Source organism: Capricornis sumatraensis, chromosome 19, assembly GCF_032405125.1.
Source record: "Capricornis sumatraensis isolate serow.1 chromosome 19, serow.2, whole genome shotgun sequence".
Taxonomy (NCBI): Eukaryota; Metazoa; Chordata; class Mammalia; order Artiodactyla; family Bovidae; genus Capricornis; species Capricornis sumatraensis.
This window is the reverse complement of record NC_091087.1, coordinates 64,207,359-64,234,540: the sequence shown is the minus strand read 5'-3', so window position 1 is coordinate 64,234,540 and position 27,182 is coordinate 64,207,359. Positions and strand designations below refer to the sequence as shown.

The 27,182-nt window shown below is 46.5% G+C and overlaps 1 protein-coding gene across 2 annotated transcripts in view; it reads right to left on the bottom strand.

The window, feature by feature from the left end:
• SLC24A4 (solute carrier family 24 member 4) overlaps nucleotides 1-27,182 on the bottom strand; it is a 180,250-nt gene that overhangs the window by 4,770 nt on the left and 148,298 nt on the right. For both annotated transcript variants that reach the window (XM_068991293.1, XM_068991294.1), the window contains exons 13-14: nucleotides 6,907-7,073; nucleotides 1,585-1,699 (exon numbers count right to left, since the gene is read on the bottom strand). In XM_068991293.1, the coding sequence (XP_068847394.1) occupies nucleotides 1,585-1,699; nucleotides 6,907-7,073 (282 nt within the window). The remainder of the gene's footprint in view (nucleotides 1-1,584; nucleotides 1,700-6,906; nucleotides 7,074-27,182) is intronic.

Sequence of the window (27,182 nt, the reverse complement as noted above, 5' to 3'; positions counted from 1 at the left end):
CCAGTTGTTTAAACGGCAGATTCTCTTGGCCCCTTGACCTTCCACTGTGTCCACCCAACCACCCCCAGCTCTGGATGAACTCATCTGTGTGTCGCGGGAGCTGGTACAACTCCAAATTCATGCTGGAACCCCACCCAAATTCACAACCCCGAACGTCAGCCAGGCTCTCAGGGCTTATTGGCTTTCCTTTTCCTCCCTGTACTGGCTTGAATAGCAGCCTCCACTCATGTCCAACCAAAACTTGTGAATGTGACCTAATTGGCCAATAGAATCTTTGCAGATGTGATCCAATTAAAACAAGACCCTACTGAATTAAGGTGGGCCCTAATTCAGTGATTGGTGTGTCTTTGGACACAGACCCACACAGAGGGAAGAGCACCATGTGAAAACACAGGCAGATACTGGAGGGAGGTAGCCATAACCCAAGGATTCCTGGCACCCCCCGAAGCTGGCAGAGAACAAGGAAGGATTCCTTCCCAGAGCTTCCAGATAAGTACAGTCCTGCCAACACCTTGACCTTGGACTTGTAGCCTCCAGGACTGGAGAATCCATTTCTGTTAAGTCACCCAGTTGGGGTACTTTGGTTATGACAGCCCTGGGAAATGAATACACTCACTTTGAAGGTCATTCAGTTCAATTCCATGCCCCTCTGCTGCCGTCCCCAGCTGTCCCCATTCTCCACGAGGCTCCAGCCTCCTGCCAAACATACTCCCACCCTTCCCTTCCCCTCATTTCATCTTTTCTCAGGACCGATCAGCCAACTAACCAACCTTTCTTTCATCTTGAAGAAATAAAACATTTTCCTCCTTTCTGAACCCACTTTCTGTTTGGACAGTTCTCTCCCCTCCTGTCTCCTCTGAGATTTCACGCCACTATTTGCCCTTCCTGCCTCCCATACTTTCACACTGCTGTCTACGGAGGAAGGTCGGTGGAAGTCCAGGCGTGGATGCTATCTCACTGGTAGCAAAGGAGCAGCAGAGGAAGGCTGGCTCTTCATAGCCCTTCTGTTCTGCCATCGAGGAGTATACAGTGTTCCTTAGCCTGCTCACCCCCAAAGCACTTAGCTCCAAAGAAAATCCACCAAGCAAGCCATAACATTACATAAGTTCTAGAATTTGAAGAGGAATCAGAAAATAATTGGAGACATAGGATATCCCCACTTGGCCTGCCTGGGATCAGAACATTAGTGCATGCTATAAAAATTCTGGGCTTCCATTCTGTTCAATCACACATTGGTGATATCAGAACAAGTTCATTTTTTTTTTTTGGCAGCACAGCTAGTGGGATCTCAGTTCCTGCAGTGAAAGCCTGAAATTTTAACCACTAGGGCAGCAGGGAACTCCCAGAACAAGTCCATTTTTATTCACCTCCACACAGAGGCTTCTAGAGGCCTAGAGGAGGTGATCTTGGTAGTGATTCTCTCCATGGATGGAATCTACATGATGCTTTCCAGTCATCACCGTTTCCTCCACGGCGGGACTTAGTGACTACCAGTCCTGAGAGCTATGAACTGTAACGCGGGCAGGGGGATGGGCCCACGTCCACGTGATGCCATCAGCTGCAGGCCCAAGACACCATCCGTACCTTGTCTGGCCACAATCAAGCTGGCCATGCAGTCGGGGACGCTCGTGCCTGCTGCAAGGAAAGTAATGCCCATGATGACATCGGGGATCCCAAGGGTGTATCCAATAATAGTCACCTGCAGAAGAGGGGGGAAACATCAACTCACAGAGGAGCACCCCTGAAAACCCTGCTTACAACTCAGAGTTTTTAACTTAAACATAGTACTCCTGTATCCAACAGAAAAATCTGGGATATGGTTTCTTTTTTTAAAACTGTCTTTTGAGTATTCTTTTTTCCAGATTACATGAGTAATCTGGGTTTACTGTTTTAAAAAGTTAAGAAAAAAAGTCAAATGTAAGTATTAGTAAAAATCACCTACCATTTCTCAAGACTCTCAGACAACAACTATTAACACTTTTTATGAGCCAGTGAGTCTTAGACTCGAAAATGTAAGAAATCCTGTAGTGAGCTGTTAAAATAAGACCCGCCAGGCCCCACCCCCAGAGTTTCTGATTCAGAAGATCTGGGGTAAAGCCCAGGAATCTGCATGCCTAACAAGTTCCTAGTTGGTTGAGACCCTGAGGCTGCTGACCTGGGAACCACATTTGAAAACCTCTGCTTTAGAATATGGGCTGCCCTGACAGCTCAGTTGGTAAAGAATCCTCCTGCAATGTAGGAGACCCCAGTTCAATTCCTGGGTAGGGAAGATCCGCTGGAGAAGGGCTAGGCTACCCACTCCAGTATTCTTGTGCTTCCCTCGTGGCTCAGCTGGTAAAGAATCTGCCTACAATGTGGGAGACCTGGGTTTGATCCCTGGGCTTTAGAATATATCCTTGACCTTCTTTTTGGTGTTTGTATTAGAAAAAAATGAAATCAGATTATACTATCAGCACATATTTTGTGACTATATGCTTCACACAGTGATACAATGTGAGTATCTTGCCATCATAAATATTCATCTACAGTCTTATTTTACACTGGTGCATGGATTCCATTGCATAGCTGTAAAAGTTCCTGTCCATCCATCACTGGTGGATAGGAAATGGCTTGTTTTCCTTCTTAAAATATCACCGTGTTATAACATGTAACGTTTACTGAGCACCTCCTATGTACCAGGTCCTTTCCACCTTTTCACTTTCACAATCTCATCTGCTCTAGGCACCACCCACTGCTGAGGGAGGCACCATTATTATGCCCAAGGAAACGAGGGTCAGAGGGGGAGAAGTTACAATGCAGGTGGGCGTCAGGTCGGTGAGCAGCAGAGCAGGGATTCCAGGCCAAGTCTTTCTGACTCTAAAGCCTGCACTCCAACCTTGCCATCATGCTTTTTTAATTGGATGATAACTGCTTTACAAAGTTGTGTTGGTTTTCGTCGTTCAACAATGCAGATCTGCTGTGAGTGTATGTATGTGTGTGTTTTATATATATATATATATAAAGTACATATACATAAGTACATATATATCCTCCCTCTGGAACATCATTTTGTCTTGTGTGAACATCTCGGTTCTCATCTTGCTATTATATCCTTAGGAAAAGTTCCAAGACATAGAATCACTGGATTGAAGGATACACAGGCTTTTAAGGATCTTGAAGCATGGTCACATAACTCCTCTAATAAATGCCTGACACTCGGGAAATGGTGAGCAGCAGCTGAATGGAAAGGCCTAGAAGCACCTGGACAACCTCACTCAAAACACCCCTTAGACGGCTCACCTCCCCATCTAGAAAATGTGAACAGCAGGATTATTCAGGGTTGTTCACATCTCAGCTGATGGCTCCAGTCCCAGCAAATGTTTGGGTAAGCTAGTTTACTTCTCTGAGCCTCAGTTCCCTCATCTGTGAAATGGGCTTTTAAATGAGGAGTAGGAGAAAAGATGAGGCGACAGTGCATGGGCTGCGTGAGACATTCATAGATGTGTGTTTCCCTTCACTTTCAATCACTCATCTTGCAATCTATGGGGGCACAGAAAATGTGAGTGATTAGCCCAGACGAAGTGTGCTTTCCAAGGGCACAGCTTAGGCCTGGAATGAAGCCAGAGCTTGTGGACTAAAACCATATGCCTCCTAGGACAAAGCTTGTAGATGGGTTTGGAGATGCTCGACCCTCCAAAGACAGTGCTCAGTTCAGCAGCGCCAGGAACCGGGCAGTGCATGCGCTGACTGGCCTGCTCTGGGCTGTGCAAGGAGAAAGACTGAGGACTCAAAGCCACAGAGCTGAGGCATCAGTGCTTAACCCACAGTGACCAAGAGGGAGGTCTGCACAAGCACAGCCTGGCGTGGCTGACATGTTCTTAATGGGTGATACCAGATGTCATAAGTATAGGAGCCTGGAGTATTCTGGCAATAATGAAGATGCTTCCCTTGTTTTCCTTTCCTTATATCACTGGACTACCTGGCTAAGAAGCTGGAGGGTGGAAAGACAGAAGGAAGGCTGTGTGTGTATACACAATGGCAACCCACTCCAGTATTCTTGCTTGGAGAATTCCATGGGCAGAGGAGCCTGGCAGGCTATCGTCCATGCGGTCACAAAGAGTTGGACATGACTGAGCGACTAACACTTGAACACACTCCAAGCATTCAGGACCAGAGATGCTACCTGAGTATGGCTTATCCTTGGACTCCAGCCTGGGGCCCTCTGAACTCCTGATGCTGAGGTTTCAGAAAGGGAAGCGGAGCCAAGTCCAGAGCTGGGCTGATGATCCACCTGACTTTGTTGGAGTCACACCTCCTCTTTGGTCCCCAGTCTCCCCAGGTGGGCGAAGGTGCTGCATCAGATGACTTATTTTTGAGATTCCCTCCCTTTGGATACTGACAGTCAAGAATTGTTTTCCCCAAAGCCTTAGGGGTGAGAGATGTGAAGGATGGTGGGGGTAAAAGAAGAGCAGGTGAGACTTCAGTGCTCCCTGGCGCCCCCATGAGGAAAGTAAGCGCCTGGCCCCTGGCACATCTTGCTTTCTCAGAAATCAGGCTAACGTAGCACTGTCATCTTTACCACTTGCTACTGTGGAAACCACTCAATTACCCAAAACTGAGCAGCTGAAGTTCCAAATCACAGGTAAGAGTGCCGCAGCAAGGTGGTTCCTATGACTTTGGCCAAGCTTCTGCGAAGACTCTCTTTTAAGAAGCAGGAATGGAGTTTGTAAGACAAGGCGAGGGGGATGGGAATGTTATTCAATGTCCTACCTCACAGCTAATTAGTAGAACTGATTTCATGATACTGTTGTTTTCATTAATTAAAAAGAAGAAAAAATTTCACACATTCATTAATTTGATCTTCCCTAACTCTCACACCCACTCAAATGTCATGAAATACTTTTTTCACTTGCAATATTGTTTGTGGAATGCACTCGAGTAAAAGAAATTGCTGGATCTTTTTATCAAATGTAAGCATGGGCTGGCCTTTAACCCTACTCAATAGTCATGTTTAGATGTAAGAGTTGGGCCCTAAAGTAGGCTGAGTGCTGAAGAATTGATGCTTTCCAATTGTGTTGGAGAAGACTCTTGAGAGTCTTTTGGACTACAGGGAGATCAAACCAATCAGTCCTAAAGGACATCAACCCTGAATATTCATTGGAAGAGCTGATGCTGAAGCTCCAATACTTTGGCCACTCAATGCCAAGAGCTGACTCATTGGAAAAGACCCTGATGCTGGGAAAGGCTGAAGGCAAAAAGGAGAGGAGGGCGGCAGAGGATGAGATGGTTAGATAGCACCACCAACACAATGGATATGAATTTGAGCAAACTCCGGGAGGTAGTGAAGGATAGAGAAGTCTGGAGTGCTAAAGTCCATGGGGTCAGAAAGAAATGGACACAACTCAGTGACTGAACAACAACATCTTTGACCGTCATCCTTTTCGGAGGGTGGGGGGAGCCTGTTAAAGCTATTTGCAACTTCTTTGCTACATAAGAAAACACGCACACACCTTGGCATCTATGAGATTTAAACCTCTGTCTGAACAAGCTTGGAAGCAGTGTCGGCTGCATCTCATGGTGAACATGGCTGATATTTACAGTTATGATCAATTTGCTATGGTGCTAGCTCACACCTGATGCCTGAACAGAACCCTTTCATCTCCCAATAACCTGCAGACAGTGGCAATCATGTCCATTTTGCAGAGGGGACAACAGTAGCTCATGGAAGCTGGGTCACCTGTCCAGGTTTCATGGCTCCAGTGGGAGAACCAGGATCCACAGCCAGTCCCATGTGACCCCACAGCTCTTCTTTTCCCACCAAACTATTCCTCTTGGGTTAAGAGAATGTGGCCCTTGTGCCTCTGAGGCTATCACACACCTTTGCCCTGTGTGTTAGGTGGCATCAGGTGTTAGGAGGAGAGTGAAATGGCTGCATGGATACTACTGAGGTGTGAGAGGCTTGCAGGTGAACGTCAGAATAGAAACGCAGAGGTTCTGCACCCACTTCTCTCGCTGTTCATGGGCTCCCCAGGTGGGTGAAAGGAAGAGGGGGAACCCCACAAGATGATATACAGAGTCAGAAGAAGGGGGCTCCTGTTTGGCCCCACCTAGCCCGTGAAAGGTTTGCCCAGGGAGCAGTCATGTGGGGCCAGAGGAGCTAGGCCAAAGCCTCTCTGCCTGAAGATTCTAAGAGCAACTGAGAGGCCATTCAGGCAAGTGGCTGAGATCCTAGACTCTGGGGGATCAATACCCAGGTTCTAATCCCAACTCTAGAATTCAGTAATTGTGCAACTAGTTGTGCAATAGTTGTTAACTGCCTAACAGGAAAAATGACTCAATCTCTAGGCCTCAGGTTCCTCATCTGGGAAATGGGCACAATAAAACTGCTTACCCCATTGGGTTGCTGTGAGGACTAGAACAATTTACCTAAAGTTTATATCTGTGCCTGGACATAGGAAGGGGGGAAGAACACCCCTGGGCAGCGGCCATGAAAAGGGCCGCCTGGTGTTTGTCTCCCTCCGACTCCAGTCTCCACCACATTCCTCTATGGATGCTGAAAAGGAAGGGGGCCTAGTGATTAGCCCTCCAGAGCTCTTTCTAGACAGTGTCTGCCATCCCTGCCACATTCCGCTTCCCATCACACCAGGGTGGCATGTCCCAGGCTGTCCATGTGAAGGTAACCTTCCCTCCCATGGACACTGTGGACCATGCCGTGTCTATCTGGGTATCCCCGATACACAGCACAGCTTCAAATGACTCTGCTGAAACCTCTTCCTGCTGAGAAATAAGCCAAGGTCTTTCAAGGTAGGTGAGTTGCTGAAGGTGATCCAGCAGTGCCTGTGGTCACTCTTGATCCCAGCTCTCCCACCTCCGGCAGGTGCTGGGCAGGGGCTGTCCGCACGGTCCACCCCCTCCCCCGCCACTCACCAGCCACACCATCAGGTAGGAGAAGACGGCAATCCAGAGCGTGGCGATGACGAAGGTGAGCATGAAGAACTTCTCCCAGCGGGGCTTGCTGCAGTTGGGGACGGTGATGCACAGGAGGAAGATGAGCGGCCAGGTGAACACCCACTTGACTTTGTCCCCTCTGGCCTCTGCAGAGGGATGGGGTGGAGCCAGAAGGGCGAGAAACAGTAGGTTACACACCTGCCACTCTACCTGCACGTTTACCCTTTCATGCCAAACATGACGATGCTACGAATATGACTCCCAGCAACGGACTTCGCAGAATGACTCCCCTCCGTATCGTCAACCTGGAAGTGATCTCAGCAAAACAGATGAGTGTTTGTTGACTGAATAACCACTGTCAGTCCAAATCCTTCATTTGACAGGGTGAGGAAAATGGGACCCAGAGCTGGAACAAATTTGTACAGGGCAGCTGGAATGGGATGTCGAATATGAATAGGCCTTGGAGTCAAAGTGCGCTTGGAATTCAAATGACCTTGAGCAACCCCCTCAACTCCACTTCCTCCTCCGATAATAACAGAGGTAAGTGGCAACACAATAGTTGATGCAGGGAGTATTTGCCATGTGGAGCAGGCATAATGCTAAGCATTTTGCATTTTAGTAGTTTCTTCATCTGTTAAAAGGAAACATTATCACTTTCTTGGTTGTTGCAAAAATGACATGACACAATGTATACAAAATACCCAGCGCAAAGAACTTGGCAAAGAAGGTGCTCTAGAAATCTCAGCTCATTTGTTCCAAGGTCATATACTCAATCAGTGGCAGATGCAAGACTAAAATGTGGTATTCAGCTGACAGGTATGACCTCACTGACCCCTACCAAGGGAATCCACAAACAATTTAACTGAGGAAAAGTGGCCACTGAGTACAGGCATAGTGTAATTATCCTTAATAAGTGGCTTATCCTTAATAAGCCACTGGGTATTTTGAGCACATGCATGCTCAAAGCAGGCTTGTGGGTAATGCCAATGATTTGGTGGAGGAAGTGCCTCTGAAAATTCTCTCCTCCATAAAAGCAATGAAAACGTTAGCAAAAATAGTCTAAGTCAACTTGTTTTAGAACTCTGGAAATTAACCAAAGCTTTGTAGCCATCCAGGAAGTGTTTATTTAAGAAAATAATCTGGGTAAAATTAAGAACAGTGAACTTTATAGAGTTTTAACTTGTCTTGTTTTCATTTTCTTTCATCAGCTTTGGAGCAGTCTTGAAAAACCAGTAGCCTGGCATCCACCCGAGGGGGAAGGACAGGATTAGAGTTCCTTCCAAGTCTGTTCCCAGAGGACTGGCATTATCTGACCTGTCTGCTGGTTTCCTGGAAGACCCTACTTTCAAGGTGTCTTTATTTTACCTGAATCAGAGCTCACCCAGTATGAACAGACTTTTTCCTTGAGGGCATTTGTTGAAAACAATCAGAGACAATTGTTGAAAACTGCGCTGCCTGCGGTGGTGGAAAACAGCTGGACAAACAATAGGTTAACGAAAAAGCTTAAAAGGAAAAGCTGGGAATGAGATATCCCTAGAGGACTTGGAAAAGCTCCCAGGTAGTTCTAGGAATACCGAAAGTTCATAACAGGCAAAGGGCTGTTCCCAGTGTTATTTGCATTCTTAGGAAAGACTTGGCTTCCCAGATGGCTCAGTGGTGAAGATTCTAGCTGCTCATGTAGGAGCCACAGGAGATGCGGATTTGATTCTGGGTTGGGAATATACTTTGGAGGAGGAAATCCATTCCAGTTTTCTTGCCAGGATAATCCCATGGTCAGAGGAGTCTCGTAGGCCCCAGCCTACGTGGTCGTAAAGAGTTAGACAGGACTGGGCAACTGAGCATGCAGGAAAGACTTGAGAACACCTTAATCTTTCACTTCTGTCTAACATTGAGACTCTGAGAAAACAAGAAGTAAAAGGCTAAGGTGGAGTTGTAAACTGCCTGACTGAGGGTTAAAGGCCTGCCCCAAACCCACACAGAACCCAGCAAAGAGAAGGAGACTTGTTTTGAGCCAGGCATCTAAAGAAATCTCTGTGTAATCACTAGCAGATATTTCAGGGGTCACGCAACAAACAATATAGATTTTACAGAATTAGAAAAGTCACCAGACAAGCAGCAATAATAGTAAAGCAACAACAGACAGCCACGGGAATGGGAAAGAGCCTGATTTCTTATTATTACTTCACGTTCAGTTCAGTTGCTCAGTTGTGTCTGACTCTTTGCGATCCCATGAATCGCAGCACGCCAAGCCTCCCTGTCCATCACCAACCCCCGGAGTTCACTCAGACTCATGTCCATCAAGTCCGTGATGCCATCCAGCCATCTCATCCTCGGTCGTCCCCTTCTCCTCCTGCCCCCAATCCCTCCCAGCATCAGAGTCTTTTCCAATGAGTCAACTCTTTGCATGAGGTGGCCAAAGTACTGGAGTTTCAGCTTTAGCATCATTCCTTCCAAAGAAATCCCAGGGCTGATCTCTTTCAGAATGGACTGGTTGGATCTCCTTGCAGTCCAAGGGAATCTCAAGAGCCTTCTCCAACACCACAGTTCAAAAGCATCAATTCTTCGGCGCTTAGCTTTCTTCACAGTCCAACTCTCACATCCATATGTGACCACTGGAAAAGCCATAGCCTTGACTAGACGGACCTTTGTTGGCAAAGTAATATCTCTGCTTTTGAATATGCTATCTAGGTTGGTCATAAATTTTCTTCCAAGGAATAAGTGTCTTTTAATTTCATGGCTGCAGTCACCATCTGCAGTGATTTTGGAGCCCCCCAAAATAAAGTCTGATACTGTTTCCACTGTTTTCCCATCTATTTGCCATGAAGTGATGGGACCAGATGCCATGATCTTTGTTTTCTGAATGTTGAGCTTTAAGCCAACTTTTTCACTCTCCTCTTTCACTTTCATCAAGAGGCTTTTTAGTTCCTCTTCACTTTCTGCCATAAGGGTGGTGCCACCTGCATATCTGAGGTTATTGTTATTTTTCCTGGCAATCTTGATTCCAGCTTGTGCTTCCTCCAGCCCAGCGTTTCTCATGATGTACTCTGCATATAAGTTAAATAAGCAGGGTGACAATAGACAGCCTTGACGTACTCCTTTTCCTATTTGGAACCAGTCTGTTGTTCCATGTCCAGTTCTAACTGTTGCTTCCTGACCTGCATATAGGTTTCTCAAGAGGCAGGTCAGGTGGTCTGGTATTCCCATCTCTTTCAGAATTTTCCACAGTTTATTGTGATCCACACAGTCAAAGGCTTAGAAGGATTTAAATCATGTAATGTTTATTCTACAACCTTTCCACATTGGAAAGAAATTAGAAATTAATAACAGAAGGAAAACTGGAACATTTACAAATATGTAGATATTAAATAACACACTCCTAAATGACCAATGGTTCAAAGAAGAAATAATAAGGGAAATTAGAAAATACTTTGAGATGAATGAAAATGAAAAGAGAGCACATCAAAACATATGGAATGCAGTGAAATCAGTGCTTAGAGATTTATAGCTATAAATTCTTATATTAAAAAAGAGGAAAGGACGCAAATCAATGACCTAACTTTACACCTTAAGAAACCAACAAACAAAAAAAACCAGTCAATTAAGTCCAAAAAAAGAAGAAAGGAAATAATCAAGATTGAAGCAGAAGTATGTGAAATAGGAAAAAATCCCAGAACCAATTAAATGAAAAATTGGTTCTTAAAAAGATAACACAATTGACAAATCTTTAGATAGAGTGACCAAGAAACAAAGAGAGAAGACTCAAATTACTAAAATCAGGAATTAAAGAGGGATTCCACTATGAATCTTACAGAAATAAAAAGAATTGTTAAGGAACACTATGAACAACTGTGTGCCAAAAAATTAGGTAACCTAGGTGAAACAGAAAGAACATTCCACAAAGACAGAAACAAACTGACTCAAAAAGAAAGAGAAAACCTGAATAGACACATAACGAGAAACTGAAATAGTAATCAGGAAACTTCCCTTAAGGTAAAGCCAGGACCAGATGGTTTCATGAGTACTTCCGCCAAGTGTTTAAAGAAGGATTAGCATGAGTCCTTTGCCAAGTCTTCCAAAAGATAAAGAAGGAGAGAACACTTCCCAATTTGCTCTGTGAAGCTAGTGGTACACTGATACCAAAGCCAGACATCAAGAGAAAACAAAACTACATACCAATATCCCTTATGAATATAGATGCGAAAATTCTTAAAATTCTGGCAAACTGAATCCAGCAACACATAAAAAGAATTATACACCAGTACCAAGTAGAATTTATCCCAGCAATGTAAGGTTGGTTTGACATATGAAATTCAATCATAAACCACATTAACAGAATAATGAATGAAAAAGCACAATCCTCCCAAATGATACAAAATCCAACACTCTTTTATGATAAAACACTTAGCATTAGCAAACTAGGAATAGAAAAGAATTTCCTCAGCTTGATAAAGGGCACCTACAAACACCCGACACTTCACATCACATTTAATGGTGAAAGGCTGAAAACCTTCAACAAGATGAGGATGTCTGCTCTTAGAACTTTTATTCAACACTATTTTGGAAGTTTGAGTCAGGAACAGTAGGCAATTCCTCAATACGTCCCACAAAAATCTGTACTCAAATATATATAGCAGTATTTTTCATAACAGCCTCAAAGAGGAAACAACCCAAATAACCATGAGGTTATAAATGGATAAACAAAATGTAGCATATAAATCAATGGAATGTTTTTCATGCATAAGAAGGAATGAAGCATTGATACTACATTGCATGCATGAACCTATAAGACACTGCATGAAATGAAAAAGGACTTTCCTGGGTGGTACAGTGGATAGGAATCTGTCTGCCCATGCAGGGCCCATGCAGCAGGGAACACCCAGTATAGCCAAAAACAAATAAACAATTAAAAAATTATATGGTGGTGATGTTGCGCAACTTTGTGAACATATTAAAAAAACACTGACTTGTATACTTTGTAAGTATGAATTTTATGGTTGATAAATTATAGCTCAATAAAAAAGAAATTGCAGAGTAGGCTGACAATAGCAGTTTTAGCTCTGAACACCTGTGCCTGAATCTTCCTAAGTCACTAAAATCGTATTTGCTGAGAAAAAACACCCAGCCTGTTTATGAATCAAGAGAATACGGTTAGCTAGAAATCAGCAAATTCATTCTAGACGCTACACCTAGAAAAACATCTATCTTCCCAGATCTTCCTCTACACACACCTTTCTGTATTTTGTAATCCTTGTACAAACAGAAGAAAGTTTTCCTGATTAGTTTGTACAAAATTTCAACCCACATCCCAACTCATCCGGGCTGCCAGAGAAGGAGGGCATCCCCATAAATGACCTAAAACCCTGCATATAAGGGAAGGATTTACTTTGGGGAATTGTAAACCTGGACACTTACAGGCTTAGGAGTGTCTTTGCAGGTACATATACATGCCACAGCAGAAGGATAATTTATTTTCACAGGCACCAAACTGCACCTGATGTCAGTTTGCCTAGTATGGATTTCACATCTGGTTTGGACATCTGATCTGGCCGCACTCAGCTAGCAAGCCTCAAGGCCCACAATTGTTTACTAAGAGACAATGCTCCATTTGACCTGTTCTATGGCTTTTTTTAACTCTTGGATGAGATCCATTAGTGGATGGGATTGTGAAATCAATTAAGTGGGTGGCATCTAGTATTCCCCTAAAAAGAAAAAAGTATTATAGCTATGGTATATAGTGAGTTAAATATTACTCAGAAGACTTCTGTTTCCTTTTTATAGATATCCATGTACGTGTGTGTGTGTGTGTGTGTGTGTGTGTGCGTGCGCGTGTGCACAATTTAATTATTACTGTGGGTCATGGTCCAAGTGTGGAACACATTCACAGTGATCATGCTGTGCCCCTTCCCCCCACCCCCTACCCCCACCTTCCACTGGTCTTCAGCGTCTACATTGTTTAATCAGGCATTGTAAGACCCCAAACACGGAAATGATTACTGTGGTTTCCAGGAGCAAATGCAAGGCGGGGTGAGCAGGCTTAGGATCGGCTCGTTTGAACAGTCTCAGGAGGTTCTTGAGGACAGGGCTGTCTCCAGTTATCTGGTCCTTGACCATGGGCGATCAGGGTAAGGGAATAGAGCTTCCTGCAGTGAGAGAGCCAGATGGGACCCTGGTTGATCAGCACCAGGGAACAGAGCCTCCTGGCATGTGAGAGCCAGATGGAGGCCGGTGATTCAGAATACTGGGCTCAGGCTTGGTTAGTCTGCATATGAAAAGTGTAGTTCTGGATGGGTAGTTTGCTATCTCTAGGAAATGGTTAGCTGGGGGAATGCTCGGCTGTGCTGGGCATTTATTGTTCTTGTCTGCCCAGCATCCACTCCCCTTTACTGGTAACAGCAAGCTAATTTTTTTTTAGGGAACCAACCCTTCGTGCCACATCATTCACATGGTTTGGAGGGCTGACTCTACTTCCTAGCGCTATGGGTGGGGTGTGCGAGTCAAGCTTGGCTAATCATGCATTCCATAAATACTTAGTGTGTTCATTCTCTGTGCTGGCGCTATTCTAGGTTCTGAGAATCTGCCAGGGGACAAGTCAACAACCCTTGCCATTGAGTGGCTTACATAGGTTTGGGCTTGAGTGGATAACCCATTTAGAGACCTATGTGTGGATTTTGCTGAGAATCACTGTCTATAATATCCATTATCCCTTCCTCCTTATTAACAGAACCTTATTTTGCTTTGGACAGTAGGTTCCCAGCTAAAAACCTTAATTTCCTAGGCTTCCTGGCAGGAAGGAGAGGCCACGGAACAGTTCTGGACAATGAGATGTAAGTAGATGTCTATGCGGTGGGGTTTCCAGAAATGTGACTATCTTCCTGATAAGAAGAGACGGTTTATTGACACACCTCTTGTCCTTTGTTCTTCCCCCTTGTTCCTGCCTGGAACATGAACGTACAAGCCACAGGAGCCACTTGGCAAACTTGAAGACAAAAGTCACCTGCTAAGGATGGAGGAATGGAAATGGAACACCGACGGTATAACAGAGCTACAAGACTCCCTAATCTCAGGACTTATTATGTGATTAAAAATAAACCCCTTGAGGTGAAGTCTTTGTCACTTAAATTTTCTGTTACACGCAGCCCAATGCAATCCTTAGTCAGCCAGAGGCACCACTTGTATGTACACTTGGTTAACCCAATGGGATATAAACCTAGATGGCTGGTGGTCATCTTTGCCAGCTACCTGAGGATGAAGCTAGTGCAGGGGAAAGCCTTGCTGAGAGATAGATAGGGTCTTGTAACCACTTGAGCCCAATGTCAAGCTTTGCCTGAAGGTAGATTCTCCCATTGAATCTGCCGCTGTGGGTCCTTTGGCTTAAACCAACCTGAGTTGGATTTCTGTAACATCAAGCCTAGACTAATTTATGGGGCAAAGCGATAAGAGCTTGGGGGTCTACAGGGTGACAATGTTTATCCTGAGGGACACTCCTCTGACAATGAGCCCCTCCCACCCACCGCCAACGGCCATCCTTCAAGTGCAATGTCAAGGACATGTGAGAGACGCTCACTGTGGACTCTGATGTGCAAACCTAAGCAAGAGAAAGAAGAGCTGCTGGTGTTTCTTTCCCTCTCAGATTTCTTTTTTGAAGCAGGAAATCACAATTTAATTATGTGAAAAAAATCTTTACAAATGAACTCTAACAAAACAGATGGCTAATCATACTGGTACAAAAAATGAAGAACAGATGCAGTTGCTAATGAAAAACTTCAAACAAAATAACGTGGACAATGAACTACCTAGAGTGGTTAACTGGTGGTATGAGGGGGTGTGTGCTATTGGATGAAGTAGATATTCAGTGTTCTTGCCTGGAGAATCCCAGGGACGGGGGAGCCTGGTGGGCTTCCGTCTGTGGGGTCACACAGAGTCGGACACGACTGAAGTGACTTAGCAGTAGCAGCAGCAAACTAGGAGTGTTTACACAAAAGCATAGGTCTAAGACCAGTGGTTCACAAACTGGAATATAAATCAGAATCCCCTGGAGCTAATGATTGGACAGCTGTGGAGTTGGCGAGGGAGGTGGTTCGAGAATTTGCATTTGTAACAAGTTCCCTGTTGCTACTAATGCTGCTTATCCAGCTTGAGAAACACCATTCTAGATTGACTCCATTTAAAAACTGAGATAATAAAGACATAAAATTCACCACTTTTAAAGTATATTAGGTGGTTTTAGTATATTAGAAAGTGAAAGTGAAGTCAGTGAAGTCGCTCAAGTCACTCTTTGCGACCCCATGGACTGTTTGTAGCCTACCAGGCTCCTCCATCCAGGGGATTTTCCAGGCAAGAATACTGGAGTGGGTTGCCATTTCCTTCAGGCTATAAAATTCCAGAAGATTTTCAGGACCCTGAAAAGAAACCCCCTCCCTGTTGCCAATATTCCCCATTTCTCTTCCTCTCAAGCTCTATGAGTGATCTGCCCTGCCTCTGCAGATCTGCCTATTCTGGGCATTCTATATACCTGGAGTCATAGTATGTGGCCCTTCACACCTGGCTTCTTTCACTTAGCAGAATGTTTTCAAAGTTCACCCATGTTGTAGCATGAACAGTGTCTCATTCCCTTTTATGGCCAAATAATAGTCCATTATATGAAGACATTATATTTTGTTTAACCTGTTCATCACTTGGATATTTGGATTATTTCTACTTTTAAGCTACTATGAATAATGCCCTTATGAATATGTATGTACAAGTTTTTTGGTGGACATATGTTTTCATTTCTCTTGCATATGTAACTAGGAATTATAACTAGAATTGATGCACCACACAGTATGGTGCAGTATGGACGGGGGGACAGGGAAGCCTGGCATGCTGCAGTCCACTGGGTCACCAAGAGTTAGGACACCAACTGAGTGACTGAACTACTACAGTGACTTTACATTTAACCTTCTGAAAGCCTTCCAGCCTGGTTTCCAAGATGCTGCACCATTTTACATTCCCATCAGCAGTATATGAGGTTTCCAATATACCCACATCCTTGCCAACACATTAGTGTTGTCTCTCTTAATTATAGCCATTCTGAGTGATGAGTGGTATCACACCGTGGTTTTGGTTTGCATTCCCCTGATGACTAATAATGGTGAGTATCTGTCATGGATTTATTGGCTATTTATAAATCTTGGGAGAACTGTTGACTCAAATCCTTTGCCCATTTTAAAGGCTGGGTTGTCTTTTTACCGTTGAGTTCTAAGAGTTCTATAGTTCTGTATATAGAACTGTGTATTTCATATATTAGATCCCTATCAGAAATATAATTTACAAATATTTTCTCCCATTCCAGGAGTTTTTCAACTTACTTCATAGATCCCGTAAATCCCATAGGTTTTAATTTTGATGAAGTCTGTTTTTTAATTTTCTATTTTTGGCTACTTCTGCTATTGATATATATAAGAAACCATGGTCACAAATATATACACTGTTTTCTAAGAGTTTCATATTTTCAGCTACTACATTTAAGTCTGAAGTTTCATATGTGGTGTGAGTTAAGGGTCCAACTTCTTTTTTTAAAAAATATGGCTATCTAGTTTTCCTAGCACCATTTGTTGAGAAGACTATTCCTTCCCCCATTCAATTATTTTGGCACCCTTACCAAGAATTATTGATCTTGAAGTTCTTTTTCTTTTCATGCTCAGTTGCATCCAACTCTTTGTGACCCCATGACTGTAACCTGCCAGGCTTCTCTGTCCATGGGATATTTTAAGCAAGAATACTAGAGTGGATTGCCATTTCCTCCTCCAGGGGATCTTCCCAACTCAGGGTTTGAACACATGTCTCCTGCATCTCCTGCAATGTCTGGGCATATTTCTGGACTTTCAGTTCTAGTTCATCGAGCTATATTTCTATCCCATGCCACTATCAGGCAGTCTTGATGACTATTTCTTTGTAATAAGTTTTGAAGTCAGGAAGTCTTTCAGTTTTGTTCAAGATTGTTTTGGCTATTCTGGGTCCCCTGTATTTCCATGTGAATTTTAGGATCAGCTTGTCAATTTCTGCAAAAACAAAAGAAACAAAAAAACCCCCCAAAAACCTAGCATGGATTTTCACAATGATTGCATGAAGTCTATAGGTCAATTTGAGGACTATTGCCACCTTAAAAATTTTACATCTTTCAAGCATAAACTTAGGATGTTTTTCCATTTATTTAGATATTTCATTTCTTTCAATAATGTTTTACAGTTTTCAGTGTACAAGTCTTGTTCTATTTTTGTTAAATTTATCCCTAAGTACTTTATTGCTTTTTGATTGCATTGTAAATGAAGTTTCTTACATTCATTTTTCATATTGTTAATGTATAGAAATAGAGTTGAATTTTGTATATTGACTTTGGAGCCTGCAAGTTTATTAATTCTAATGGTTGTTTTTTGTGTTTTGGTAGATTCCCTAGGATTTTCTATATATAAGATCATGTCATCTATGAACACATTTTTACTTCCTCCTTTCCAAATTAAATGCTTTTTGTTTTTTCTTGCCTATTTACCCTGGATAGAACCTCCAGCACAAAGCTGAATAGAAGAGGTAAGAGGTGTCATTTCTAATCTTAGGGGGAAAGTTTCCCATCTTTCACCACTACATATGACATTAATTTGGGGGTTTTTTGTAGATGGCCTTTATCAGATTGAGGAAATTCAGGCTATTTATTTCTAGTTTGAGTGTTTTTTCCCCCATTAAGAAAGGGTGTTGGATTTTGACCAATGCTGTTTCTGTGTCTGTTGAGACGATTGTGCAATTTTTAGCCTTTATTCTAATAATACAGCATGTCTTATTGTTTTTCATGTGTGGAACCAACCTTGCATTCCCGAGATAAATCTCACTTGGTTAACTGTTTATAAAGAGAAAAACCAAGTCCCATGAAGGTTAATGAACTGCCAAAACCTCACAGACAATTAGTGGCAGAGCCACAAAGAGAACCTGCATGCCCAGCCAGTGACCTCTGAGCTGGTCCTTGTGGGGAGGTACGGGGATGCATTTGAGGGGGGATCATCGTCAGGGATGGGTTAGTGAAGAGTCCTGTCACCATTATTCAACATTTGTGTTGTGCCTCACACATTTTGGAGGTGGTTTTCGCAAACACTATTTTTCATATCAACTTTGGGGAGATATTCTCACTGTTTCACAGGTAAGGTTTGGTAAAGTTCAGTGACTTAAACATCACAAGCTCAGAGGCAGTACCAGGACCTGAATGCAGGTCTTTAGAGCCTAAATCTTGAGTCCTCTGTACTATACTACTTGCCTGCCCTCTGAGTCCCATGATTTCAAAGCCTGTGAAAGTCCTTTTGCTGCCCACTGGTGGACAGCGTCATCAACTGTCAGATTAGAGCCTTACACTTTTAGCTCAAGGCTGTGATCTAAACAGAAAAATCCTCTTAAGCAGGGGAACCATTAAAGTTTTCTTATTCCTTGGGAGTGAATGAATCTTACCATCAATTCTTAGTTACTTCTAATACCTTTTTGTTTTATCCTTAGACTTACCATTAAACTGATTGCTCTCTGAGGGGCATAGAAACTTCATGGTTAATGACAGCTACATTGTCAGGTTCAAACTTCAGTTCTAGCATATTCTACCTCTGTGACCTTAGGAAAGTATTTAGCCTCTGGGCATCTCTGTTTCCCAAGCTGTGAAATGGGGATAACAACAGCTCTTAACACACACTGCTATTGTGAGACTAAAATGAGCCAACACATGAGATGCATTTAGCCCACACTTGGTGCAGAGTACGCACTAAATTTTAGCTTTTGTTGATAATAATGGTTAATTAAGTTCCACTTACTGAGTACCTACGACTGTCAAGCACTGGGTTGGGTGTTTTAGGGAAACTAAAACAGGTTTAAGACTCTGGTGCTGGGAAAGATTGAAAGTGGGAGGAGAGGGGGACGACAGAGGATGAGATGGTTGGATGGCATCATTCGTTCAATGGGCATGAGTTTGAGTAAACTCTGGGAGTTGGTGATGGACAGGGAGGCCTGGCGTGCTACCGTCCATGGGGTCTCAAAGAGACACGCCTGAGTGACTAAACTGAACTGAAAACAGGTTTCAAGAAATAAGCTGTCTAGCCCAAGGTCACATAGCTAGGAAGTGGCAGACCCAGAAGCCCAATACCAAAGCCTCTTACTGACACCATGTTGAACCCTGGAGCATGAGTTTTGAGCCTAAGGGCACTAGAGAGACAATGGCGGTGGGACCCTGCGGGAAGTAGATAAGATCAGGGTTGTAATTAAGCTGAGCTGCCAAGCTGAGGTTTGGGAGGAAGGGGAAGACAGAAGTGGAGCATGTGAGAGAAAACAAGAGGCTCCAGTGAGGTCAGAGGGCAGGACCTGCTGGGGGCTGACAGGGGGACGCGGGCAGTCAGGCCTGAGTGCACAGGGACCAAAGGCCCAGTAAGAGACGCCCTGGCAGCCCAGTGTAGAGCCTGGAGAGCTTGTGGGGGGCTGCGAAAGGCCGTCCCCAGGGAGGCAGCCTTAGCTTGGTCTCCCCCTCTCACGGCAGTCAGGTACCATGGTTCAGCCTCTGGGACCCTGTTCATGCTTCCCCAAGAAGTGTTCCTCCCCTTGGAAAAGGAGGAGAGATCAGACATGCAGACCAGGACCTCCCGGTCAACACAGAAGCTAGGCCCAGAGTTCACTCAGCAGGCGCAGACTCCAGGGACCCTTACCCCAGCTCTGCATCCACGCCCACAGCCCCCACCAAGTCAAGCTTCTGGAATGGATGTCAGTGGGTCCCAGAGCTGAGGTCGGTGAGCCACCTCTCTTGTTCTAAAGATGACCTCAAGCTACGGCCAGCTCTGCACTCCACCACAGGAACCTCAAGGCTGGGGCCAGAGAGCTGGTCTGCCCTCTGTTACTCGTGACTGTGTGGCAGTGGGTGGACCTTCAACCTCTCTGAGCCACCGTGTCCTCAGCTGTGACATGATAACTCCCTCCGTCTCACCCACCCCAAGGATCTACGGGGAAACAAAAGAAAGGCAAGAAGTACGAAGCTGACCATCCTGCCTCTGAAGGTTGCACCTTGAGTCTGGGGGCCCTGGGGAGTGAAATAAGAGTCAGGAATGCTTGACAGGCCCAATAGCAGGCCCTCTCACCTTAAACATCCAGCAAACATCCAGGGCAGGCCTGTGGGTTCCCAGTGCTTACAAACCCCATAGACCCAGCAGCTGGCTGCCTCCTCCCCTTCCTTCCTGCTGCCCCTGTATTCCAGAGCACACACTCCAGCCTGGCAGAGTGCCTTCCTGGCCAAAGTCAATACTGGAACCAGGCCGAGGACAGCCCTCAGGAGTCAGGCAGACCTGGGGTACCAGCCCTGCCTGAGGCCCTTAGTTACCTGGGAAATGGGGACCACACCAGACATGCAAGCAGGGCTGTGTGCAGACTCTAAGCCCCAAATATAAGGCGTGTATGGCCCAAGCTCCATGAAGAACGTGTCTGCCAAGCTATAGGTCAGGGCCCAGCCCCCTCCTCTGCCTCACTATGCGACTGGAAGCCACATGAGCCCCTCACCAGGTCTGTTCCGGTCTAAGTCATCAGCAAAGATTAGTTCCCCTGCTTTTTTCCAGGCATCCCTGCAGCTCCCATGGGAGTGGACATGCTGAGCCGGCCCTCAGCAGCCCCCACGCCAACCTCCTCCTAGGGTGTCCATACAGCACTTCCCAGACTCCCTTGCAGTTGAAGTTCTAGACTCAAACTGGGCTCCTTATTTTGGAAAACAGACTGAGGAGGGGCTGGGCCACCTTTCTGCTGCTTTTGATGCACTGCTGTGAAACAGGCCTCTTGGGATGCTGCTTTGGCTACAGCGGCACATTCCTGCCCAGGAGCTAGCTGCGTGGGCACCAGGGATGCCTTCTCAGGCCTGACCAGCAGCCCAGTGGCAGCAAAGCTGTGGCAGTGGCTTCCTGGTCCCTGGGTCGTGACTCTGACAGTGAGTTTTTGAACATTTCAGCACATCCCAGTCCCCCACCTCTTCAATTCTGAGAGAGGTGGTAGCAGCCGGTTCAGTGGGCGTCATTACTGGTACCCAGCCTGGAGTGTCTGTCCCACCACTGCATAAGGAACCCATCTACTAGGCCTATCAATTTCTATTTCTCCCACATCAGTGATTAGCATCCATCATCTCCTGATAACGCCCGAGGCACCTGTCATAGACCTACAAGGGGTGCGGGCGTGTGTGCTCAGCATCTCTTTTCTCCAAACAGCCCTCCCAGGGGCCACCAAAGCCATGCTGGCCAGCATGGGTACTGACCAGGGGTGGGCCCCTGACCTCTGGGCTGATAGCATTCTTCCTCTTAGGACTCTAAAATTCAGACGCAACCCTAGGCAATCAGTGAGGGAGGCAGGACATGGCAGAAGTCAGTCTGGGGCCAGTAGGAGGCCACGGTCTGCCATGGGCACTGACAGTGGATTTAAGAAAAGCCAATCTACAGCCAAGGAGCAGAGTGAGACAGGCAGGCACGTGAAAGGAAGACAAGAGCCAAGAAGAGCCTCAACATGCATGAAGGCTCTGAGTCCAGGCCCTGGGTGAGTCCAAGTGTTCATGGGATCCACAACACACCCCTGTACCCTTATGATAACAAAGGTCCCCTTTTATCTCAAAGGAAGCTCATGTGGGCTTCTGTTGCCAGCATCCGTAGACACTTCAGGTCCCCAGCGCATGCCCAGCTCATGACAGGTCCTGAGCCCCTTCACCTCCCTCCTTCCAGTTTGGACTGTGCTGGTCTGGCTGTGGGGTGATCACAGAGTAGATTCCAGGGCAGGTGGCCCAGATGCCTGGCTCCATCTGGTCAGTACTGACCCCTGGGCAAGCCCTGGCCCCTCAGTTTTCTGCTTTGGAATACAAGAAGCTGGTCTAACATTCCCCAGATTGCTTTTAACCATAGCATTCAGAGACCATCTGTTGTTAACCACAGAGAGTTCAGAGGAATATTGCTTTCATTTAGATTAAAAACAACCCCCCCCCAAAAAAAAACACTCTTTCTCTATTATGCTTTAGCAGCTGTTTTTATAAACCACTTATCACCAGAAAGCAGAAATGATCCAATTGTTCATTCCCTGATGGAGAAATGTGGTACATCCATACAATGGAATATTATTCAGTCATGAAAAAGAAACGAAGGACCAACGCATGCCAAATGCAGATGAACCTTGAAAACATGCTAAGAAGGCAGACTCTGGGAGACAGAGAAGGACAGGGAAGCCTGGTGTGCTGCGGTCCATGGGGTCGCAAAGTGTCGGACATGACTGAGCAGCTAAACAACAACAAAGAAGGCAGACACAAAAGGTAACTTATTTAATGATTCCATTTATATAAAATATCCAGAATAGATAAACCTGAAGAGACAGAGTCGCAGTTGCCAGGAGATGGCGGGGAGGACGGAGAATAATTGCTAGCAGGTAGGGGGCTCCTTTGGGGGTGCTCAAGAAAACCGATTGTGGTAATGGTTGCACAACTTTGTGAGTAGACGAAAAACCACTCAACTGTGTACTTCAAAGGTGTGACTATTACGGTAAGTAAATTACACTTCAATAGAGCTGTTATATTAAGAAATTACAGTGTTCAGCCAGTGTTTGTTCTAATTAGGTGTGAGCTGACACCTCAGGGCTCCACAGTGACTGACAAGGCCACTTCTTTGAAATCCTGACCTTGACTTACGAGACAGTCTACCGACTGTGTGATTTCTCTGGCGGCTCCCACGACCCAGGCAAGAACAAAATCATTTTTACCGTGAAGTGCCATGTGCCTCTGGGGGCCTGGAGCAGACAGAAATTGGGTGTGGAATTTCACATGTACGTGAGCCCGTGGCAGCAGCAGCTTCTCCTCTGTGCTCCCAGCCATGCTGAGCGGCTGAGAGGAAAGAGCAGGGCAGAGTTTTCTAGAGCTCCATTTCTGCAGTCCCCCTTACTGGGCTCAGAGAGAATAAGCAGACCCCTCTCCTCCCAGCCAGCACGGCTCTCTAGTTCCCTGTAGGACAGAGGAAGATGGGGATGGGGTGGGGAGAAGACATTCTAGAAACTTCCCGAAATCTTCAGATGGCTTGTGCTGAGTTTTCTGATGAAGAAAATGTTTAGCTGTGTCATCCGAGGACTGATGAGAGCATGCCAGGTCCCTGAAGGCCTATAATTCCAACTCAATTCAACATGGTTTCTTAACACAGACAAGTTCCTTGGTACCTATGTACCAGCTAGAAGACACGATGGACAGAGACAAGCATTTTCTTAAGGACTCTACAGGAAGAGTGCAGAAGAATCCACTGGTTGGCCACAGTATTGTCCCTTAAGCACTATGCCAGTGTGGGGTGCTGTCCCTTCTTCCTGTGTGACAGTGGGCAACTAAACCTCTCTGAGCCTCAGCTTCTTCACCTGGGAAATGGGGATAATAACAGTACCCACCCTCCAGGGTGGTCCTGAGGACTTAATGAGTGCGTGTGAACCACCCTGCCCGGTCCATAGGAAGCGCTCAGTACACTTTACCTCCTGTTACCATTCAAGGGCTTTCCTGGTGGCTCAAACGGTAATGAATCTGCCTGCAATGCAGGAGACCTGGGTTTTATCCCTGGGTCAGGAAGATCCCCTGGAGAAGGAAATATCTACTCCAGTATTCTTGACTGGAAAATTCCATGCACAGAGGAGCCTGGTGCATTACAGTCCATGGGGTCACAAAGAGTCAGACTTGACTGAGTGACTAACACACACACAGTTTAAGAACCTCCAAGGGCCTAGATTTCTGCTCCTGACTGGACCAGTCCGAGATGGTGTTTGTAGATCAGGAGGTGCAGGGTGGAAGAGTGGCTCCCCACATAATAACTGTGTGACTTGGGAAGTCCCACAGCCTCTCGGAGCCTCAGTTTCCCTCTCTGTAAAATGGGGATAATGGTAATGCCTCCTTCTCAAGATAGCTGCAAGGATGTAATGAAAATGCATGGTACAAAGAGAAGGTGGTTAGCCTGGGCCACCCAGGTTGGAAACCCTTGATTTCCACTTAGTAGCTGGGTGACTGTGGGCAAGTCACTGAACCTCTCTGTGCTTCCCTTTCCTTCTCCATAAACTGGAGATGATCGTCGTCCCCACCTTACGTGTTATCATGAGGATTAAATGAGGGAATGCATGTAAAGCTCTTAGAACAGGACATGGCACACAGAAGCTCCAGAAGAGCCCTGTAAGAATTCCCTGTTTTCCATTCAATGCCTGACACACGAGACCCCAATAGATGCGGCCACTTATAATAATGATAGACACAAGGGCCAGCATACTGGACACAAGATGTGATTTCCTTACCCTTATGGGAGCAGGAGGAGTCCAGTTGGAGGGCAAGGGTGTGGCCCATGGGGCAGGAGAATGTCCCAGACAGTACATCAGCCACAAACAGCATATATTAAGGGTTCTCCCCAGCCAGACTGGGGCTCAGGGTCACTGGCTGGCCATTGCAGGGCAACGCCTGCGCTGCAGACCACAGTTCCCATGGGAGAAAGAGCTCCTCCGGCTTTTCCTCTCCCCCAGCCAACAGCTGGCCCAGGAGGCCCAATTACCAGCCTCTGTGGCCTGAAGTGGGAAGAGCACCGGGCGTAGATGTGAATCCAGCGTCAGACCAGGCAGGCAACCGAGCCAGGCTGTGGCTGGGTGCCCTCGGGCTCTGGTCTACGAGCCCAGTGACACATCATGTGGGTGGGCAGCGCCTGGGGGCTATGGGCTGGCATTTCCACCATCCCCAACCTTCAGCTGTGTAGTGAGGGCAGGAGATGATACATAAAATGTATTGTGTGATCATCTGCTCAGATTTAACCCACACGCCTGGAAGCTCCCAGAGTCCATGGGTGTCCTGTTTCTGCCTGGATCACCAAGGCCCACAAGAGGCTGGTACCCAAATATTTACTGGCTGAAATAATCATCTTGTCTGCAAAGTACCTGAAGCCCAGTGCCTAGCACAAAACGGGTGGATAGCATAGTAGATACCAGTTCCCTCTTCCTGACTCTGGGAATGACCACGGTGCCAGACCTCCAGGGATTCTGACTCCCATGAATTTTCTAGAACATTGTTTATGGGCCAAGCAGAAGAGAGCGTGAGAAGCTGTATGTAACAGAAACCATGTGATTAAAGCATGTTGTCATCCCAGGTGGCCCTAGTGATAAAGAACCTACCTACCAACGCAGGAGACATTATAGTCACAGGTTTGATCTCTGGGTCGGGAAAATCCCATGCAGTAGGAAACGACAGCCCGCTCCAGTATTCTTGCTTGGAGAATCCCATGGACAGAGGAGCCTGGTGGGCTACAATCCATAGGGTTGCAAAGAGTTGGACATGACTGAAGTGACTTAACATGCAGGCATGTCATCCAAACGAACACTTACTGAGCACCCGTGTGTCACACAGAAGGGGAGAATAAAGACCTATGTACTGCTTACAGAGGATGCCTTCATCCCATTTGGTGGATGAGGAACTGAGGTTTAGGGGATGAAACAGAGTCACAGAGCTGGTGAGTAGCAGAACCAAGATTCCAACCCAGGACTTCAAGCCTCCAGCGCCTGCCTCCCAGCCTGTCCCCAACCACACGGAAGAGCTGCACACCAGACAGCCTGGGCTCATTTCTTGATACCTGCAGCCACGCTAGTTCTGAGTGGAACAGATCCTCCCCTCTTCCCAGTGCCCTGCCCCTTATCCCTCCCCTGGCCCCAGCTTCCTTCCTGGGCCCCAGTTTAGGGGAACACTAGCTCCACCGGCTCCTAAAGCCCCTCAGGGCCTCCCCACGGTCTCAGATCGTTGTGTTGCCACAACCAATTGTTTAGTTGCTCAGTCGTGTCCAACTCTTTGCAACCCCATGGACTGTGTTGCCCACCAGGCTCCTTTGTCCGTGGGATTTCCCAGGCAAGAATACTGCAGTGGGGTTGCCATTTCCTTCTCCAGGGGATCTTCCCAACCTAGGGATCGAACTCATGTCTCCTCCAAGTCTCTTGCACTGCAGGCGGAGTCTTCACCACTAAGCCACAACCAGAGACGAGCTGAAAAGATGACGAGGATGAGTGGGTGGACGGAGGGCCTGCAGCTGGCTGTGCGGAATCTCTCACAGGTGCTGTGTCCCGCTGCCTGGCTCCACATTCCTGTGAACCCCTGTCCACATTGGCCTCAATTTCCCTTGGCCGCTGGACACACCTAAACAGGCAGCAGCCACACAACCCCGTTCCCTGGCCCCCCGCTTCTCACATTGAGGTTAGAGGAGATGGAGAGGAAGTACTTGCGGTTTCCCAGGGCGCCACCTGGAAACACTTCCGCAGGGACACAAAGGGAGCTTCCGCAGGGACACAGGGAGCCCCGGTCCATTCCAGAGGCGAGCCCTGGGCGGAAGCTTTGCTGAGGGCCAGCCCAGGGGAATGTCCCAGAGCCTCTGGCTTGAAGAAGAATGTGGAACCAACTTCAACAGGAAGTTTCCACCCTCCAGGAAAGGCGGAGCTCCCTGGGAAAGGGTTCATGGATGCAGAGAACCTGGGAGCGATCTGGTCCCAGCCCTTGCAAAAGAACAGCATTCTGAGCTCCTCACCTCAGGAGGTGACCTGCCCAGAGTCCCTGCAGGGAGCTAGACCTGGTTTCCCACAAGCCAGTTGTTCCAGGAGCATCAGATTCTGGCACCAGGATGAGAGGAGGGAGGTGGTTGGCCCTGGGGACCACCCAATTCAGTCCTGCCAAACTCAAAGCTTCAAGGAAATGGAAAGATGAGGTGCCCTTCTATGAGGCTGCCTCCCTTTACAGAATGGCAGCTGCCCCAAAGGGCAGGCCCCTCCCCTGGTTTCCTGCAGAGCCCTGGACAATAAGCAGGGTCAGGAACACCGTCTAGATGAAACCGCAGTAGGGGGAGGTGGTGACCACCCTGTCAGGCCCCACGTCTGTAAAACGGGGATTCCGTCCACCTCCTGGGGCTGGAGAACAGAACCGCCAAAGGGTGGCTTCTTCTCAGTCCGAACCCCCAGCAAAGCAGGCTGTTTCCTGGACTGTGCCTGCATCTTCCTCCCTGGGACCATACTGCCTCTCCTCTCCTCTCCCCACCCCAAGCCATCTCCCAAATCAGGCGCCATCCGTGAGCCTGTGGTTAAACACAGAAGTCTTTTTGGAAAAACATCAAGTTTTGGACTTGAAAATCTTGGAATTCTGCTGCCATTCAGGATGGCAGGACACCAAGAAAAAATCTCCGAGATGGGGCTAAAGAGCTCAGGCCTTTATTTCTCATCATGGA